The sequence below is a fragment of the Trifolium pratense genome, linkage group LG5 (genome assembly GCF_020283565.1).
Source record: "Trifolium pratense cultivar HEN17-A07 linkage group LG5, ARS_RC_1.1, whole genome shotgun sequence".
Classification (NCBI taxonomy): domain Eukaryota; kingdom Viridiplantae; phylum Streptophyta; class Magnoliopsida; order Fabales; family Fabaceae; genus Trifolium; species Trifolium pratense.
This window is the reverse complement of record NC_060063.1, coordinates 31,866,293-31,888,501: the sequence shown is the minus strand read 5'-3', so window position 1 is coordinate 31,888,501 and position 22,209 is coordinate 31,866,293. Positions and strand designations below refer to the sequence as shown.

Sequence of the window (22,209 nt, the reverse complement as noted above, 5' to 3'; positions counted from 1 at the left end):
TAGGTTCTGATTAAGAGCTGTTGTATTCATTCTATTATTCCATTACATTAGTACTTGAGAAGTCTTAAGCTTGTGTGCTTGAGCATTGTGGTGAAGTCTCTTGCTTGTGTGCTTGAGCAGTTGTAATCTTGTGTGATTATAGTGAAATCCCTTGGAAGTGCAAGGGGACTGGACTACTCTCGTTTTGTGAGAGGAACCAGTATAAATTGCTTGTGTGATCTCTCTCTATCTCTTAACTTGTTTTATTGTGTTATTTATCCGCTGCTGTTGAAGTTAAGTTAAGAACTTGAAAAAGTTTTAACTTGACTAAAACACAATTCAACCCCCCCTTCTTGTGTTTTCACACCTTCAGACAGATGTGCCAACACCTGCTGCGACATTTGTCCCTTCAAGCAGCCTTTGCTCAATGGCCAACACCCCTTTCCTTTTATAGGGAACATCAGTGCTTCTCAAAATATCTGGATGTTGTTCAAGAATTATATTGCATAACAGAGTGGGAAGAGCAACTGGCTTCTCAACAGCATAGGTCAAGGCATGGCTTAAAGTTTCTTGAAAGAAATAGGACCCATAATCAAATTTTGCCTTGGTACCCACAACATAAATGAACTTTCCCAATCCTCTGGCCACATCACCTGAGTGGGTTGTAGGCACCCAATTGTGTGCAGCAATCCTATTCAAAACAACATAAAATGGAGAGAGAGAAGTTGCAGCCAATTTTGCCTTGGTAGGCCATGCCTTTATTCTGCCACCTGTGAGAACCTTGCAGACCTCATTGTCTGTAACTTTTAGAGCTGCCACCTCATCAAAACTTCTTAGCAGATGTTGGTTGATCACAATTGGTGAGAATTTAACACATTTCCCACGAACAAATACTTGCCTATATTCAGGACTTGCTGGATCATTACAATTGTCAGCCACATTAATCAAGAATTCTTTGACAAGCCTGTCATAGCACTTGTCCAAACCACAGACAGTCTTCATCAAACCTGCATACTCAATAGCTTCAACAACACTTTGGCATTGAAGGATATCATCTTTTAGATTCCTTTCTAGAGCTAATCTCCTGTGATATACAAACTTCCATCTAGCAGACCCATTTTCCAGATGGAATGAAACATTATCCAAAGGAGCATAGGGGACAGATTGAGGAACTTTCTTTCTTCCTATACTCTTCCTAGATGTGCTGCCAGATGCAGCAACATCTGTCTCTGGCTCAAACTCAGAGTCACTGGTTGGTGGAGCTTTCCTTTTCCTAGACTCAGTTCTAGGAACCACCTTACTTACAGGTTTTGGAGGTCCATATAGGGGCTTTGTACCAGTAACTTTTCCAGCCCTAGATGGTTTGGGTGTTTGGACAGGTGTGTTACCAGTCTCTACACCTTTATCAGCCCTACTTCTAGTCCTCCTAGCCACACTAGCCTCAGAATTTGTAGGGACTGACTTATCATTAACAGTTGTTTCATTGACAATTATAACTTCAGGATTTTCATTAACATTCTTATCAGCAGCAATCTCTTTATCAGCAGACTTAGGTTGGGGACTCTCATCAGATTCAGAATAGTCCACAAGATTTTCCTGTGCCAAAGATGTGGTAACATCTGGCACAACATTTGGCTCGGCGCCAGGTGTTGCAACACTTGACGCAACATGAGTCTTAAGACCTGTTTTCTTGAGAGACTCAGCAGCAACATCATCATTGGTCTCAGTAGAAGCACCAATATTAGCATCGACAGTAATAGGGGAGTTAGGAAGACTTTTTCCCAAATTTTCAGACACAGTAGGGTTCTCTACATCTAGGGTTTCAACAGAATTGGGAACATCAAGGCCTAGATTAAGAGAATTCTTACCAGATGCGATAACATTATCCTCTGCAGGATTAACGACAGGAGCACCAACATCACTCGATGGCAATGGATCAACATGTAGTTCAGACATTGTAAAAGTCCTCCTCGATTCAGTTCTCGATTTCTTGCTTTTCTTCTTCGTTTTCTTGATTGAAGCAGAGGGAGATGAAGAGTTAAGGCTCACTTGCGATGGCTTTTCCTTCTTCGATGCTTTCTTCACCTTTTTAGCAGGACTAATAGGTGGTATACTTGAAAGTGGGATGGCATTGATGACAAGAGAATCCATACCCAAGGCAGGCTGAGATCGAGTGGTTTCGTCGTTAATTGGAGTTGATTTTGCAGAATCAGACATGATGAGTAAAATGAAGTAAAATTTGTGGTTGATGAAGATGGAAGTTGAGCGATTTCTGAGAAAGTAGAAAGTTGAAGTTGAGTTGATTTTCGTGAGGAAGAGAGGAAGGTGAGAAGTTTGCGTGAAGATAGGTTGGTTTTGAAAAACCAATAATAACTACCCTAAGTTAGCGTGCACCAAAAGTGGGAGAGAGAAATAAACTGCTGCACGCTCTCCATGCAGTAACTGCTATTGATTTTCAAATAGGCAAATTCCTAATTTGCCCCTTAATTTTTCAAATTGACTTGCGTCCAAAGCTTTTGTAAAAATGTCTGCTAATTGTTCTTCAAATGCAATGTGCTCAAGTGTAACAATTTTTTCTTCCACAAGCTCTCTTATAAAATGATGACGTATATCAATGTGCTTAGTCCTACTGTGCTGAATAGGATTTTTAGAAATATTTATAGCACTCGGATTATCACAGTAAAGTGTCATGACATCTTGCTCAACCCTATACTCCTTCAACATTTGTCTCATCCATAATAATTGAGAGCAGCTACTTCCTGCTGCTATATATTCTGCCTCAGTTGTGGATAGAGACACACTATTCTGTTTCTTACTAAACCAAGATACTAGATTGCTTCCCAAGAAGAAACATGCACCAGAGGTGCTTTTTCTATCATCAGCACTTCCTGCCCAATCTGCATCACAATAGCCAACTAAGGTGGAATCACTACCATGAGAGTATAAAATTCTATAGCCACATGTTCCATTGACATATTTGAAGATTCTCTTTACTTGAGTCAGATGACTCATCTTGGGTTCAGATTGATATCTAGCACAAACACCTACTGCAAACATGATATCAGGTCTGCTAGCTGTAAGATATAGCAGGCTTCCAATCATACTTCTGTAGAGACTTTGATCCACATCAATCCCTTTCTCATCTTTGGTAAGCTTCAAATGTGTAGGTGCAGATGTCCTTTTGTGACTACCACCTTCCATTCCAAACTTCTTCATAATGTTTCTTGCATATTTTTCCTGAGAGATAAATATGGTGTCTTCCATTTGTTTGACTTGAAGACCTAAAAAATAAGTTAGTTCACCTACAAGACTCATTTCAAATTCATATTGCATTTGATGCACAAAATGTTCCACCATTTGTCGCGACATTCCACCAAATACAATATCATCCACATATATCTGAGCTATCATTAGCTTCCTTTTCTCCTCTCTTACAAACAGGGTTTTATCATTGCCACCTTTCTTGTATCCATGGCTGACAAGAAACTCAGTCAATCTTTCATACCATGCTCTAGGGGCTTGGTTTAAGCCATAGAGAGCTTTCTTTAGTTTGTAGACATGATTAGGAAAACTTGGATCTACAAACCCTTTTGGTTGTTCAACATATACCTCTTCATTTAGATAGCCATTTAGGAATGCACTCTTTACATCCATCTGATATAACTTGAATTTTAAGATGCATGCCACAACCAAGAGCAATCTTATGGATTCCAAACGAGCAACTAGAGCAAAAGTTTCATCAAAGTCTACTCCTTCTATCTTGGTGTATCATTGTGCCACAAGTCTGGCTCTATTTCTAGTAATATCACCATTTTCATCAGTTTTGTTCTTGTAGATTGTAACACCCGATCCCACAATTTATATATTTCTACCTTTAGTAATTTTTTTTTCAAAATACGCGGCGGAAACTCAAAGTTTGTTATTATAAAAGTCATGGTTCGAGCATTACACTCTTCAATCAAAATAATACTAATGTAATTAATTAGTAAAAACAGTGTTTATACAAAATAATCATTTATCAAAATGTATAGTTTTACAAATAAATATCGAAAGTCATAAAGACCCTATAGTCTAAATACAACCCTTTCCCGTGTCACAATCAGAGCAGAGCTTCACCGACGACTCGACATCGAATACCACAAAACCTGTCAATCTGGACCCCCAACGGTCCAACACATAACACATAAAAGAGAGTTAGACAACATACTCAAAATATACAAGTGTAAGTAAATGGTACTTAAACACTTCTTCAAAAAAACATGCATAATCATACATTATACATATACATCACCATCATTCATGCATATTCATATATCATGCATATACTTCATTTATCACATAATCAATCATCCACAAAATACACCAAACATATAGTTTCACGTCGTCTCGGACAATACCAAAACATCCACAAATATCACATAACTCAGTTACAAATAGGAATATACATAAGGTTCCTAATGTAATCTAACACCACAAATACATTGTTCAGATTATGGTCATGACGGACCCTGCGTTGTTCATTTTATAGTCATGACGGACTCTGCTCCTCACATACGGATTAACAATCAACATTTACCAAGTATGTGTCAAACATCATTTATCATAAAATGCACACATAATCCCTAATGCAATCTAATGCTTCACATTCATGCTATGTCCTCTAGACACCTCTAATGCATGTGGTACCATCGTCTTTATTAGAGTATCTCACCTCTAATATTCGTCTTTATCGAACAAATATAGTTCGATATCCGTCTTTATTGGACAAGCCAATATACAACAACAATTCATGAATGCATGTATATGTTTTTTCATGAATTCACTCACAATCAGTTTAATTAGCATTAAGCTCGTCATTTATAAATGTGGAACACTATCCAACATTCCGTCTTTATTAAGATAACACTATACCTTAATATACGTCTTTATCGAATAACATAATTCGATATCCTTCTTTATTAAGTTGATTAACACCTTAATATACTTCTTTTGACATTTAAACAAACATCATCAACACAATCATATTCCACAAATATAATCAACAACTATCATCACAATACAATTAATCATGGTTATAAACACCTAATTGCATGTTAGGATACCTTAAATCCATGTTACAAGTGTCTAATTACACTTACAAACATCAACAAAAATTGCTGTCGCAGAGGCCTTCGCTAAGCGAAGGCTTAGCGAAGACATGGCGAACAACGCCAGGAAGTCACCTGCTCATGGCGAGCATGCAGCGAGCTGTGGCGAGCTGTTCGCCACACGTTCGCTGAGCGAACACCTCCTGTCAGGACAGTTCAAAACTTGCGTTTTCTACACCAAATCACCCAAAAATCCCATTTTTCATGTTATAAACCCCAAATAAGTTTATATTCAAGTGCAACAAGCATATCTAAACACAAAAGGACGGTTCATTTCACCGATCTACCATTTTTACTACGAAAAAGTAAAGATTTACCACTTTTACTCAAAACACTCAAGAACACAATGTTCTTGAGTTTAATCCTTTATAAATCTCGTTTTTATCCATTAGATTCGTTCATACATCATGATAAAAGCATATTAAACATGTTATGAACCTTAGATTCGATTTCCATTAAGAAAATCCAACCAAACTAAAACGAAAATGAGGTGGAGGAAGTTCGGGTGAGGAGAAATCGACATTCTCCCCTTCCTCGAGTCACCCACGAATATGAAATCTACTCTCTTACCTTAGATCCGACGAAAGCTCTACGATTGCTCCTCGAATCTCTCCTCCGAGCTCTTGCCCTAGCTCTCCTCTTCTCTTCCTTCTCTCTACTTCATAAGAACAAGAGAAAAAAATGAATTCTTTCTCTCTCTAAGGGCTTCATATAGCGCCCCCCCACCTTAAGTCCAAGGCCCATTGGGCCTCAAGCCTAATAGCTTGGCCCAACTCGCGTTAACTCTCACTAACTCGCGCGTTAACTAAAACTCTCGATAAATAACTTAAAGTTATTATCTTACTTAAACACCACGTCACCAAATAATTAGACACTTACATAGTGAATAATAAATTTGGGTCGTTACAACTCTCCCTCACTTAAAAGATTTTCGCCCTCGAAAATTACGCTACTAAAACAACTCCGGATAACTCTTGTATCCGACCCTCCAACGAAACGCTCAAAACACTACACATTACTAAGTTTGACAAAACTAGTTTATCCCATCCAACACAATTTTTGTCTATTTATCAACAAGAGATCAAGGACGGCCAGTTCCTCAATTTGTCGATAAATATTCAACAATCATGATATCGGCATAAACCATTCTTATCAAACCGCTAAAACATCAACTTCGCACGAAACATCTATAAACTCACATTCTACGGTACGTATAATGCTACCCACAACAAGTACAACTAATCGAACACACTCCGAAAGATACTCCCGTGGAATAATCCACAACTCCACAAATCCTATAAGTCTCTGATTCCCTCATGAATCACTTAACCGTGTTACATCACTTATTCATGTTCGAATTTTATTCCAACTTATCACTCGATGACCACCATTCTAAATCTTCCTCGACACATTCTAGAAATTATCGTTATAACCGTCAAATTCCTTTTCTCACATAACACACAAGAGTTGTTAACCCAGTTTAGCCTAAAGCCTACTCTGGGGGATACCAATCCAGGAATGAAGTCCACTATCAGCAGTATTACTTCGAAGCTAAACTCACCCGTTTACAACTTCTCACTTAATCACTACCCAATGACACTTCTACCTAGGAACTTCTAGATATGAGACCCCGTCCCAATTCTCACCTTAACAACACACTCAGCGTTGTTATTAAATTCAACGATTACAAACGGTGGAGACACACTCCTAAGAAACTAGGATTCACTCTTGCTTAAAAGCTTGCGAGCAAATCACACAACACAATAGAACAATCTCCGTACTTCAAAGCTTAGGAGAAGTTCACACTTACAACTCAATAACACTCAGGTCCTAAGCTTGCATCAATGAGACACAAGAAAGGCTCACAATTAAAACTCTAAAATCCCTAAAACACACGCTTTGTAAGACACGATTTTAGATGCTTGAAACCATATGCTTGCCTTCGTATTTATAGTTGTAGAACGACTTGGGCTTCAAGACAAAATTAGGGCTTCTAGAATTGCGGCAGCAGCTGATATATTTTTGAAAATAATAGTTCTATTTTTGAAACACAAAAATATATTTTCCAAAAATATAATTTCTTTAGAAAATATAACTAGGGTTTCGGCTGCCTCCTGAAACACATTAAACATGTGCGCCTTCCTCTGTAAGAAACCTTGAAACAATTCTTCAATCAAATCTTCAAAAGATTGAGTAGAAATTAAAAACCGCTAGCTGGCGCGCACAGTCAATCAGATAGGTGTTGTTCCAAAGTGTACCAACATTTGTCACAACACTTGGGGTCAGCACATATGTCTCAACACTTGGCTAAAATATGTTTTTGCGAAATGTAGCCAATATACAAAAACCCAACAGATTTAATCCCAAAACCATCTACATTCTAATTATATAATAATATTTTAGTTTCTTATGACTGGACATGAATGGGATTGTAGGTGGAAACTGATAAAATCTTTTAAAAGTAACAGCTGAGAATTGAATTGGTATTCTCGCATAGCGAGCATCTTGCTTCGCTAAGCGAGCGTATCAAATTAGGACTCTGTAGAATCTACATTTTAAATAAAAATCTACTCGTTTTAAATCCCTGACTATTCTGCAATATTTCGTAAGCAGCGTAATAATATTATGTGATTAGAATGTTTATCACGCTCAGGAACTTAGGTTCAGGAATCAGGACAGTTAGAATTACCCCGGGAAGGTTTTCTTTCTTTTGGGTAGGATAACCATTCAGGATTAGGAATTATGTTTTAGAATTTATCAGGATTTTTGGTCATTAGTACCAATATCAGGAAGCGTGATCATTAGTACCTTGTCAGGGGATTCATTTAGAATCCAAAATCATGTAAGAAGAACTGTAAGCTCATGTTGTTGTAAGACCCTAAATTCCACCTTACTTTAAGTGTGTTAATTGTTTGAATGTATTTTGGAAATAGTGGAATAAATGAGTATGTTTTGTTGGTTGAAGTCGACGGAGTCGTTTTGAGGCGTTTTGAGGCGTTTTGAGTCGTTTTCAGAGTTGTTGACTTTTGTTGACTTTTAGGGGTTTTTGTACCCGGAGCCTTTTTGCTTAATTTTTCGCGTAGTTTTCGATTCCGAGGTTTATTGGTTGAGTTAAGAAATGCTTGATAGCATTGTTTGGTGTGAGAACCATGGGTTGTGGTTAGTTGGTTTAGGGTTTTAAGTATTTGGTTCGTGTATCGTCGTTTTAACGACATAAGTTGCTGAGATCGTGCCTGTTTCGTGCTCGAGTGTTGGAATAGCTTGAAGTTTGTTTCCTTAGTCTTCTTTTATGAGTGAGGACGTTTCTGTGCTTTTAGAATTTCATTTTTCGCGTTGCCCTAGTTTTTGAGAAAACGAGCGAGAATTTACCCGATGTTCTGAATTTTTCCGAGTTCAGAATTCTTTCACATTTTAGATGTGAACTTTATATATCGGCACGAGTTGGGAACCGTCATTAGAATATTTTTAAGAGGTAGGGTTGGAAAACACAGTCGAGGAAAAATGTTTAGCGATAAGTTTTGGAAATCGTTTACGGAGGACTTTTAGGTTATAGATTTTCTGTTTGCGCAAGTTTGGTCCGTAATCGAGATGCGACTCGTCTGTGAGGCGAGGACTTTTAGAACCATGAGGAAAATATCTTTTGTTGACAAGTCAAACTTGATCCATTGGCTAGGAATGGCAAAGACCTTTGTATAGTAAGGAGGTTTAGGCACTTAAAGGACTTAGAAAAATCAGATTTTCACTCCTCTTTTCCTCTTCAAAACCGTGAACCATTCCCCTTCATACTATTCATCACAAAATTCTCATTTCTTGACCAAATCATCTCATCCAAAGCTAGTTGAATCCTTGGAACTTGCAAGAGTAACATCACTAAGGTAACTTGATCCTTTCTTTCCTCTATAGCTGGCCAAACCCTTAGGGTTTGATGATTTATGTTTATGTTCTTGAGAAAAATAATTTGAGAATTTGTTAGAAAATGAATTGTGATCCATAGGATGTGTTCATGAGTGTTTAACTAAGATTGTTTAGGTTTAGTTTGTTGGATTCCATGAGTTTGATGAGAAGCTCATGAAGAAATGGGATTAGGGTTTTTGGAGAAAATTCTAATTGATCAAGAACATGGAAAATGGTTTAGTTTTTGTGTTTAATGAGTTGTTTTAAAGCTTTTAGAGAAATGGATATGTGAAAAAGGGTTTAGTTTTGAAAAACAAGAAAATTGTTCTTGAGTGTTCAAGAGGAAACTTTCATGAGTTTTAGTTTGTGGTTTAGAAAAATGTTTGTTTGTTCAAATAAATGATTTTGGGAACTAAGTGATCAATGGCATGGTTTTGCAATGAAAAATGTTTGAACTAGCTTTATTTTTGGATTCTGGCCGAAATCCTTGAGGGTATTTAGGTCACTTTAAAATTGTTTTTGTGTCCTAAAAACTTAACCATTTGATCCGCCTTTTCGAGACGATGAATTTGGCGTATGGCTCGTCTCGATCGGACTAGGATTGAATGAGTTATGGTCATTTTGGTTTGAAAACCGTTTTGTTGAGAATTGTGTTTAAAAAGAGTATTTTATTATAAGTCGGACGAGAGATGTGTTGGGTTCGGACTTGTTTTGTTTTAAAAGATTTTGGAATGAGAACTATTTCGTTTAATTAGTAAAACGTGAAGAGTTTTACTTGGATTTTTGATCATTCAGGAAAAGCCTCGAAATCGTTGTCCGAGAGTGTTAGAAAGTGCCTTGGACCCCTTTAGATTTTTGAGAATAGGTTTCGTTTCATTAAGGTAATTCGTGAGTAACTTATGCATTGTCCGCTCACTAATTTTAGGAAGCACGAAACGGTAGATTAGTGCGAACGTTATGGTTTTGTGTTGGAAGCTTAGCCGAGGTAAGGGCACCTTTTTACTTCCGTATTAAATTTCATCGATAGCATAGTGGTATGCTTGTTGTTGTGATTGCTTGTTGTGCTTGGTTGCTTGCTTGTTTTGCTTGGCATGATTGTGGCATGTATTCTCGAGATGAGTTGTGATGAATACATGATGTTAATTGTCTTACATATGATTTGGTTAAATATATGTGTTGACATGTTGTTGTGGAATTACATATTATGTGAATATGTAGGTTGTTGCATTAGCGTAGATAAGAGTGTCGCATCCTCAGGTGTTCAATAAGTGGTTGCGGGAGTGGACCACGGGGTGTGATTGCGAGAGTGGATCCACCCAAATGTTTGAGGGATTTTATGGGGTTCAATACGTGGTTGCGGGAGTGGGCCACGAGGTGTGATTGCGGGAGTGGATCCACCTTAATTTTTGCGGGGTTTTATTGAGTTCAATACTTGGTTGCGGGAGTGGACCATGAGGTGCGATTGCGGGAGTGAGTCCACCTTAACCCTTCGTGGTTTTATTGATTCTCAGTACGTGGTCGCGGGAGTGGACCATGGGGTGTGATTGCGGGAGTGGATCCACCTTAAATCCTTCGAGATTTTATTGATTAACCTTTTAGTAGGAACATGGTTGCGGGAGTGGACCATGGGGTGTGATTGCGGGAGTGGATCCACCTTAATCCTTATGGATTGTATTAATTTTTGTACGAGTGTTTGGGTATGTGAGACCTGTGGCGGTCGTCGCATTTGTTGTGTTAGAGGTTAGCGAGACCAGTGGCGGTTGTCGCATTCATTGCATTAGAGGTTTGCATTAGGCTTTTATGCTTTGGTGTATATGAGCCCGTTGGTGGGAATGTCTATGTGTTTAAAGAGCTTTCTCCGTTGGTATTTGTTTGTTTGGTATTTGTATATGTGTTTCCAGTTGGTGACCCTTGCTATGTATTCTATATGTCGCGGGCTCCTCCCACCCCTAGTCGATGGAGCGTTACCTGAGGCCGTAAGTCGTGAGGACGACGACGTTTTCGTGGAGTATCCCGGGAGTAGCTGGTGGTCTTAGTTAGACCGTGCTTTTGGACTAGGCTTAAGGTCTAGATTATATTTTGGATGACTGTATTTGGTACTCAGACTTTTTGTGTCCTTTGGTTGTAATTTATTCAGGTACACACTTGCTTCTCGGAAGCCCTGTAATACAATCTTCGGTATTGTATATTATTCTGTTTGTATGATATAATGTTTGAGCTAGCTAAGAGCATTCATGCGTGCTCCTTTTTATTTAGCGTGTGGTTTTTTTAAAAAAATAAAAATAATTCCCCTTTTTCGGCTTTAAAAATCGGGGTGTTACAGTTGTATTCCGACGTACATTATTATCGGTAATACCAGGTCAGGCACTCCGGGACCGACTTACCCCGGGGGTGATCCTGTTATGATAAAATTGACAAGATAATTATTATGTGTGTTACACCTTTATTGTTTTATTATCATATTATGAAAACTTCAGGATTATGTCACGATTAGACTATTAGATATTCAGGTTCAGGTTAAAGTTAGAAACTATTAGTTTCAGTTGTCCCGGTGTAGTCACCAGTAGTTGGGTAGTAGGAGCTCACTGAGGCTTAGTAGTCTCATCCCACGACTTTCAATTTTTTTTAGGTAAACAGGTTAACCGGAGCAAGGACCAGGCAGGAACTGATGATCGAGGTTGATCTTGGATTATCGGATTAGAAGACTATCGTCTTCTTTGTTTTTATGTTAATCTGTTAAGTTAGAATTTAATTCTCTTCCGCTATATTGTACCAGATTATCACGTTATTCATGTGATATCTTGTAATTCAATTAATTTATTCTGTAATTTTAATGTACTCAGATTCAATTATTAATATCTCGACTAAATATTCTAGACAATTTAGTTGGGGTGTTACAACTTTTATGTTTGACTATCTAAGATTTTGATTTATTAAAGTGCAATTTTGAACAAATCCAACTTAAATTTTTGTTTTGAATAATTATAAATAATAGTTTTAGTTTAGTGTTGTATAATTAAGGTTTGTATTTTGCTCTCAAAAACATCTTCATGTGCCAACCACGTGATTTGTATGTTTGACTAATAATTGAATTTTTTTGTTGAAGGACTAACTTAGGTTTAGGTTCAGTTTGTGTATTTAACTATTGTGATCGGCTTTTATTCCATTCCAAGTGAATTTTGATTTGTAGTGTTTTTTAATTAGCGAGTGAATGAGTTTAAATGCATACACCGTTAGCCACCTATCAACTAATTAGAATTTAATGCTAGCAGACTTTAACTATCTCAACATGTTGTAATAGTTTATGCCATAATTAGTTGGCCTTAGCTAATTAAGAAACTGATTGCAAATTATTTCTTTTGTTTAAGAGTTTAGGAGACATTGGAGCTACTGTGCATTTAGTTTCACAACTTTCTTGAGTTTTGAAGTCTGAAATAATTGCTTTTCATTTGATAATGAGATATTGAGATTGATACCTACATTGATCATGTGCTAGCTAGAAAGAACATAATGTTGTAAAAACGGTTTACTGAATTTTAAAAAAACAGAAAAACGAAATTTTCAAAGTTGGCAACGAAACTATTATTGGCTGAGTCGCGTACTAGGTCGCTTTCTTTAAGACGTTTCGCGGAACTACTCGAAGAAGTGCACTGTAGTATATCAACCGCGAAGTCCCCAGGATAAAACAGCCGTTTTCAATGAAAATACCGATAAACTACTGCACTGTAGTATCGGCCAGAATAACACCAAGTATGGTCGAAATTTCGAACCACTCTAATTGATATACGAATATCAATTCTACGGTTTACAACCGTTCAAAATATGAAACAACAAAATAATTTTCGAAGAAGGAAAAATAAGAGAAGGAAAGAAGCAGTTTTCTCAGAATGCAGAGAAAAGGAAGTGATTCAAAACTGAAGAAAGTGAAGTGTATTTATAGGCAAGTAGGGAGCTGAAATCAGAGGATTTTTAGGAGCTGAAATAACTCAGTCAAAATTCCAAATGATGGATAATTTTCGCAAGTGAACGAATTACCACGTAGTAATAAAAATATCGATCCACAGGGATTGTGTGATTAAACTAGTCTAATAGTGTTCATAAACATTATGCAAGAAATACACATAAATTGGGGGTATGTTGCGTGATGAATTGTTAGAAAACGTGCTTTGATATAATGGAAAAGCGAGGTAGAATCATCGGAATCACCTAGTCTATAGCTAAACCACATGCAATCTACTATATCATAGGAATTTACTCAAGTGTTCACAACTAGATCAACAAATTAGTGAATCGCAATCTCTTGTCAAAATCCACTCTATTCGTTGTCGATACTCCCCCGATCTCTCGGGCGGAAGCTACCTACAACGAATGATATGAAAGCGCGTCGATCGTTCGCTACACTCTATGTCTCAATCTCTCGACCGGAAACACTCGAGTGCTCAATGCAATTCAGTTCAGAAATTAAATCAATACTCTCGCACGTGACTTAACTCAAAATCATAACAACACTAATGAAGGATTATAAAGCATTAAGAGACGAATTGCATTAAGTAAACACTGTTACAGAGTAAATCCTTACAATTAAGCAGATTACATGAGATTCATCTACATCCTAAGCTATCCTAGATCCAACCTCCACAAGGGATTTAGCTCCTCATGTTGCTTCGTTCGCGTCCTCGCTTCAACTTCATGGCTTGAGAATCCATGCTATTGAGGTGCTCGGAGCTATCCTATGGAGTCCTTGATCTGGATCTTGATGCTTCCAAAATCAGAGAATAGATGAATATTGCAGAATTTTCCAACCCTTTAACAGAAAAATGCAGAATTCTTATATAATGAACGCAACCACGCCGCGCGCCAGATCTATCACGCCGCGCGTGGTTGCACTTTCTTCAACGACGCCGCTCGTGTAACGGTATCCCGCGGCGCGTGATCAAATCTGAGGCCTCTGATCTTTAACTCTGCCATCTTCACGCCGCGCGTGATAGCTCCACGCCCCCGGCGTAGTTGTTCCTCTTCTCTTCACGCCGCGCGTGGTCAAGTGCTACGCCGCGCGTGATCAAGTCAGAGAGCAATCCAATTCCTGAACAAAGCTTCACGCCGCGCGTGGTCAAGTGTCACGCCGCGCGTGATCAAAGTGAAAACTTGGCTCCCTGTGATCTCCATCACGCGGCGCGTGATGGGCAACGCCCCTAGCGTAGTGAAAATCAGCAATTTCCTGCAATTTTTCATGTTTTCTTGCAAAACAAGTAATCAAGCTTATGATTAGATTTCTCTTACATTTATTGCTTAAAACCTACTAAAATGCATTTAATGTTGCTAAAATAGGCATGGATTAGAGAGTGTGACGATCCGTCATCACAACCCCAAACTTAAACCTTTCCTTGTCCTCAAGGAAACAACTTTTACCTCAAGCTTTTGTGTCAAGACCTTGGCATTTTCCTTAAATTCACTCGAATCATACATACGTGAGAATCACCTGATGATCAATGATCCACCTGCAAACAATGCTCAATTGCACACTCGTTCCCGCAAAACATTTTCAAGTAATTCACACTTTCCAACCAAGGCTCTAAGATCCCATCACACTACTCACATACACTCATCAGTTTTGGTAATTCACTCAAATCAACACATCAATGCAAGTCAACAATAATTTTGCAAGTAGTCTAAGAATTCATCCGGTTCACTTTGTGCACACACTTTAGAGGTCTTTTAGGGTTATAACGTGGCTTGGCTAGGGTGGATGGTGACATTTTGGGATAAGTAGTAAAAAAACTTGGAGTTAGATCTCCCTAAGGTCAAAAATTCATAAACCAAACCCCTTCTTCTTTTGAACTATAGTGGACTAGAGAACTTTTTCAATTCAACAAGTAAAGTTTTGTAATACTTTTGAAATCAAGGCTATCACTTCTTTTTGTACTTCTTTTCCAATATTTCTTTTTTTTTTTTTTCATTTTCATTTTTCATCATTTTTTATTTTTTCATACTTTTCCTCTTTCTTTCTTATGACTAAAGCCTTGCAACATTTTTGAAATTTTTGAAATCAAAACTTTGTAAGTTCTCTAGTACCCTCACCCCAAACTTTATTTGTTGCTAATTCCAAAGAGCAACCCCAAACTTAGTGGTGAGCAATGCGCATCAACTACTAATTAGGTGCCTAACCTCCAAGAAAGTCATTCCTTTTTTCATCAACATTTTCTTAAGGTTGTGCAAAATAACATTTTCTTTTTCAGCTCAAATTGGTTAAGCAAAGGATAATTATATGTAAGGGTGGATAGAAAAGCTCAAAGATACCAAGGAACATGCCTCGTGTGTGCGACAAAAGTACCAATCAAATAAAAAGACGACAAGCAAAATCGAGAGACAATACATGAGTGGATATCACACATAGAAAGAATGAGAGTGTTTGGCTCGATACCTCACGGTTGGGTCGAATCCAAGAACCGGTCAAAAAGTGTGCGTTCCCTTCCTTTGCCTCTTGATCACAAGAGTGCAACAAGCTATTGCACTGCAAGTTTCACACATCACACACGGAAACAATCAAGCAATTGATACTCAAGTAACTAGAAGGAACATGCCAAAGTATTGAAACAAACTCTAAAAGTAAAAACCATTCCACAATCAAACAAGAGAAGATTCAAATTCAGAGTTTAAAGTACATTCATCCAGCCAATTCAAAGGAACATCAAACAATTATTCATAAAGTAGCATAAGAGTGAAAGGGAAGAAAGGACCGTAAACTCATGGGTTGCCTCCCATGAAGCGCTTCTTTCTCGTCATTAGCTTGACGCTTCATCATCACAAGTTAGGGAGGATACTTCAACTTAGATTCAACCCGGCTCCTCTTGTTCTCTTCATTCAAAGGAGCAATATTAATATCAATAAGTAATGATTTCACACTTCCCGAATCACTCTTGAGATCTTCCCCTTTGGTCTTCAAATTGGTTCTTTCCTTCTTACTAGACCGTGATGGAGATTTCTTAGAGTCTTTCTTCACCGAAGCTTTCAATGTTGAAGTGGAAGACTTTTGAGGATTGACAACCGGATTGGGCTCTTCTTCTTTGGCCACCTTGTGCAAACAATAGATAGGAACCACACCATCCAAGACCCATCCTAGGTCGTCATTCACTTTCTCCGCTTCTTTTAACAAGTCATTCTCTTCTAGTGGAGTGAGCAAATCACTTATGATCACGGGTTTCCTAGAGTCGCCACCCAAAAACACATACTTCCATTTAGGAGGAAGTTCTTTCAATTCCAGTGGCTTTTTAATCGCCTTTGACTCTTCCTCCTCCTCTAGGGGGTTATCCAAGTTTTGAAGAAAAATTTCAATCTCATGATCCCACTCTTCTTCTTTATCCTCTTTTACCACTTCCTCTAGCACTTCCACTTTGAAGCATTCGGATACCACTCCACAAAATTCAAGGTCTTGGTTATTGACCTTCTTCATCCTAGGATAAGGCATTCTAGCATATGGTGAAGGAACTTGAAACTTGGGGCCCTTCACAAGAGGTTCCTTGCCTTTCTTGGCACTAGACTCATTCTCCACTCTCTTTTCAACTTCACCCTCATAAGCTTTTTCTTCCTTACTTTTTTCTTCTTTCTTATTTTCTTTTCTATCTTCAACTACACCATCTTTACTCTCATCCTTTTTAGGCTTCTCCACTACTTCCGGTGATGAAACTTCCATACTCCTCAGATTAATGGAATTACAACTTTCATTACGAGGATCCGTGGTGTTTCCATAAAAACCACTTTGAGTTTGTAGAGAAGAGACTTGCCTTGCTAGTTGACCAATTTGATTTTCGAGATTTTTGATGGAGGCTTCATGACGTTCGCTTGACACTTCTTGGTTTGCCTTCATCACCTCAAAATTGCTTTGCGTCATCTTCATGGCTAAGATAAGAGTATCTTCAAAAGATTCAAGGTGATCTTCATAATGTTGATCTTGAGGAAATGCTTGATTTGGATTAGCTCCATAAGAACAATCCATGTGATTCTTCACTCCAAGATTGTAGGTGTTGAAATGAGGATTATTTTGAAAGGTTGCTTGCACCATACATTGAGCTTCTAGTTGTTTGGTAATGATTTGTAGAAACACATTATTGAACTTGCAACTAGTTAAAAGTGCCTCTTGATTGTATGACTCAAACATGTCTTCCTTCCGCTTTACGATTTGCTCGTGCTGCTTTCTCAATTTCAGAATCGAATTCCAGCTTAATTGGACCTGTTCTCCGCATGCACAAGGAAACACACAAGTAGAACGCTCCGGGAGAAAAATATAAAACAGAAAAATAAGGAAAACACAGAAAATATGAACACTAATGCCTTGTCGAATCAATCACAATCCCCGGCAACGGCGCCAAAAACTTGATGGATAATTTTCGCAAGTGAACGAATTACCACGTAGTAATAAAAATATCGATCCACAGGGATTGTGTGATTAAACTAGTCTAATAGTGTTCATAAACATTATGCAAGAAATACACATAAATTGGGGGTATGTTGCGTGATGAATTGTTAGAAAACGTGCTTTGATATAATGGAAAAGCGAGGTAGAATCATCGGAATCACCTAGTCTATAGCTAAACCACATGCAATCTACTATATCATAGGAATTTACTCAAGTGTTCACAACTAGATCAACAAATTAGTGAATCGCAATCTCTTGTCAAAATCCACTCTATTCGTTGTCGATACTCCCCCGATCTCTCGGGCGGAAGCTACCTACAACGAATGATATGAAAGCGCGTCGATCGTTCGCTACACTCTATGTCTCAATCTCTCGACCGGAAACACTCGAGTGCTCAATGCAATTCAGTTCAGAAATTAAATCAATACTCTCGCACGTGACTTAACTCGAAATCATTACAACACTAATGAAGGATTATAAAGCATTAAGAGACGAATTGCATTAAGTAAACACTGTTACAGAGTAAATCCTTACAATTAAGCAGATTACATGAGATTCATCTACATCCTAAGCTATCCTAGATCCAACCTCCACAAGGGATTTAGCTCCTCATGTTGCTTCGTTCGCGTCCTCGCTTCAACTTCATGGCTTGAGAATCCATGCTATTGAGGTGCTCGGAGCAATCCTATGGAGTCCTTGATCTGGATCTTGATGCTTCCAAAATCAGAGAATAGATGAATATTGCAGAATTTTCCAACCCTTTAACAGAAAAATGCAGAATTCTTATATAATGAACGCAACCACGCCGCGCGCAGATCTATCACGCCGCGCGTGGTTGCACTTTCTTCAACGACGCCGCGCGTGTAACGGTATCCCGCGGCGCGTGATCAAATCTGAGGCCTCTGATCTTTAACTCTGCCATCTTCACACCGCGCGTGATAGCTCCACGCCCCCGGCGTAGTTGTTCCTCTTCTCTTCACGCCGCGCGTGGTCAAGTGCTACGCCGCGCGTGATCAAGTCAGAGAGCAATCCAATTCCTGAAAAAAGCTTCACGCCGCGCGTGGTCAGGTGTCACGCCGCGCGTGATCAAAGTGAAAACTTGGCTCCCTGTGATCTCCATCACGCGGCGCGTGATGGGCAACGCCCCTAGCGTATTGAAAATCAGCAATTTCCTGCAATTTTTCCTGTTTTCTTGCAAAACAAGTAATCAAGCTTATGATTAGATTTCTCTTACATTTATTGCTTAAAACCTACTAAAATGCATTTAATGTTGCTAAAATAGGCATGGATTAGAGAGTGTGACGATCCGTCATCACCAAACGTGGCAAAAAAATAGGACACGCAGGCACACGTATTATTTGACCGTTTAACAGATAAAAATCTGTTCAGACTTGGTCTTAGCACATTTAACATGTGCGAATTAAGGGAAACACTTAAAAGAAATTTAAATTCAAAAATTTCTTTTTTCTTAGTATTAAAAAATTAATATATCACCCAAGCCCAAGCCCAAGCCCGAACCGAACCGAGCCGAGCCGGCCGGAATGACGGCGGCGGCGGCGCGCGCGTGTGATATTCGACATTGTGTGTGGTCTCCCTTTCTTACAAAAGTGGGTACCCCAAGGGCACACCCTTGGTTGCCAACTAGTGGTATATAAACACTACCAAGTAGTGTGATTTTTCCAATGTGGGACTCAAAGAGTCTTTTTTCAATTCACACTTTCATTACCAAGTTCCCTCCAAATTCTTCATCATGTTCCAACAATCCCCCACTTGAATTTAAAAAAGTTGTTTCAGTCATAACGTTAAACGTTTCAGTAAGATTGTGCATAAGCGAAGGTGAGCTAAGTCTTGGAACCTTCACGTAGCCAGTAAGAGCCTGATTAAGCAAGAGTGACGTTTAGTCTTGGAACTCTATCTCAGATTTTCCTCAAACCAGAACACAACCTTTCTTAAGGTGTTTTCTAAGGCCCGTGCATTAATGGCCCTGCACGTCTATCCCAGTTTCATGAATGCTCTAGGAATTCGCCCCGAAACTCCAGAGGAACCGGCCTCAGTTCCACATTCATATAGGTGATTCTATCAAGAGTACTCCTGATGTACTCCACTCCTATAGAGTATAGATTTCATTAAGAGTTATGCTAACTCAACCTTTATCATTTCAGGATTCATGCTTCTTAATTTGCATGTTCATCTCATATTACTCATAACTTGTTGTTTACCCATTGGAACCTAATTCTTGGGATCTCCAGTCTTTTAGGTTGGGTTACCATCATAAGTAATTCACTTCATAGGCATTAGTCCCATCTTGACAGATGTATTATGGACTTTCTCTCTAGCCAGTCCTGCTAGGTTATCATTAGTGCGTACATGATCCACTCTCACAGCACCTGTAGTGATGAGCTCTCTCACTGTGCTGTGCTTTCTTCTAATTTGACGTCTTTTACCGTTATAAAAACGATTCTCAATTTTAGCGATAGCTACAGTACTATCACAATGGATCAAGACAGCAGGCATAGGTTTTTCCCATAAGGGAATCTCAGATAACAAGCATCTCAACCAGCTTGCTTCTTCACTAGCAGTTGCTAGTGCTATCCTTTCAGATTCCATAGTGGACTGTGCCAAAATGGTCTGTTTCTTAGATTTCCATGATACAGCTCCACCGGCTATACTAAATATAAAGCCACTAGTAGCTTTGGAATCATCTGACAAGGTGTTCCAATCAGCATCACTGTACCCTTCAAGTACAGCTGGAAATCTCTGATAGTGTAATCCGAGATTCATGGTCCTTTTCAGGTATCTCATGACTCTCTCAATAGCGTGTCAATGCTCATTACTGGGTCTGCTGGTAAACCTACACAAGAGTCCCACGACATAGGCGATGTCGGGTCTAGTACAATCAGTGGCATACCTAAGACTACCAATGATGCTCGCATATTCTGTTTGTCTTACGCTATCACCAGTGTTCTTAAACAGTTTTACACTGGGATCATAAGGTGTGCAGGCAGGTTTACAGTTAAAGTAACCGTATTTCTTTAGGATCTTTTCCACATAATGTGATTGATCTAGGGATATCCCCTTCTCAGACCTAGTGATTTTTATTCCAAGAATTACACTTGCTTCTCCGAGGTCTTTCATATCAAAGTTGTTACTCAACATTGATTTCACATTATTTATGGCAGAAAGGTTTGAGCCAAATATCAACATGTCATCTACATAGAGACATATTATAGTGCAAATGTTGCCATCACATTTATAGTAAATGCATTTGTCACTCTCATTGAGTCTGAACCCATTCAATATCATTAAGTTATCAAACTTTTCATGCCATTGTTTCGGAGCTTGTTTAAGACCATACAGAGATTTATCTAACTTGCAGACCTTAGTTTCTTGTCCATGTATAACAAACCCTTCAGGTTGTTCCATATAGATTTCTTCTTCTAAGTCACCATTTAAAAAAGCAGTTTTGACGTCCATTTGGTGTACAATTAAGTTATAAAGAGCTGCTATTGAAATAAGTACTCGAATGGACGTTATTCTAGTGACAGGTGAAAATGTGTCGAAGAAATCTATATTTTCTCTTTGTCTAAAACCTTTGGCTACAAGGCGAGCCTTGTATTTTTCAACCGTGCCGTCGGGTTTTAGTTTCTTTTTCAAAATCCATTTGCAACCAATTGGTTTGCAGCCGGGAGGTAAGTCTACTAAGTGCCAAGTTTTGTTAGATTCTAGAGAGTCCATCTCATCATTAATAGCTTCTTGCCAAAGATCTGCATCCATCGATGACAAGGCTTCTTGAAGATTTGCTGGATCTTCATTCAATGTAAAGGTCGCATAATCTGGACCATAGTCTTTAGCAACTCTTACACGTTTGCTTCTACGAAGTTCATTTTCTACTTCGTCGTTGCTATCCGCATTTGGTATCACTGGTAAGTGACTCGACTCAGGAATATTATCCTGTTCAGTGCCCCCACTATTTCTTGATTTAAAGGGAAATTTATTTTCATAGAAGTCTGCATCATTAGATTCTATGATCACCTTTTCATTTAGGTCGTAGAACCTATATGCTTTACTGTTTGCTGCGTAACCAATGAATACACATTCATAGGCTCTACTAGCGAGTTTAACTCGCTTCGGGTCTGGTTTACGGACATAGGCTAGACATCCCCAAGTTCTTAAATAAGACAAGTTTGGTTGTCTTTTCTTTAATATTTCATAAGCGGATTCGCTTCTTTTAGATTTGGGAATTCTATTCAAAACAAAGCAGACAGTCAAAATTATTTCCCCCCACCAATGTTTAGCGGCACCAGAATTTAACATAATAGCAACAACTAATTCAGTAAGAGTTCTATTCTTTCTTTCTGCTTTACCATTCATTTCAGGGGAATATGGTGCAGTCGTTTCATGTATAATTCCGTGTTGTTTATAAAAATCATTAAATAAACTAGAATTATATTTGGTTCCCCTATCACTACGAAGTCTCTTGATTTTCGTATTAAATTGATTTTCTATTTCTTTCACAAAAAATTTGAACATATCAAAAGCATCACTTTTATTTTTCATTAAATAAACAAAAGTATAATCTGAACAATCATCAATAAAAGTGATAAAATAACGTTTGTTATTCCTAGTCATGGTGAAGGAAAATAGCATTTAAAACAGAGTAAAACGCAGCGGAAATTTAAGAATTTTCCTTCGGTGGATCCTTGCGAATGGACATGATCAGGGTTTCGATTATTACCTTTGAAGAACAATTCCTCGATTCTGAATTGATCACAAGAA

The 22,209-nt window shown here is 38.4% G+C and overlaps 1 protein-coding gene across 1 annotated transcript; it reads right to left on the bottom strand.

Annotated features, from left to right (window-relative positions):
- Positions 1-449: 449 nt before the first annotated feature.
- On the bottom strand, positions 450-2,196 carry LOC123886452. Its single transcript, XM_045935767.1, has 5 exons — positions 1,597-2,196; positions 1,442-1,527; positions 987-1,063; positions 769-893; positions 450-458 (listed from the first exon to the last, which is right to left on the bottom strand). Exons 1-5 carry the CDS (start codon positions 2,194-2,196, stop codon positions 450-452), a joined length of 897 nt encoding a protein of 298 aa, XP_045791723.1.
- Positions 2,197-22,209: the final 20,013 nt, after the last annotated feature.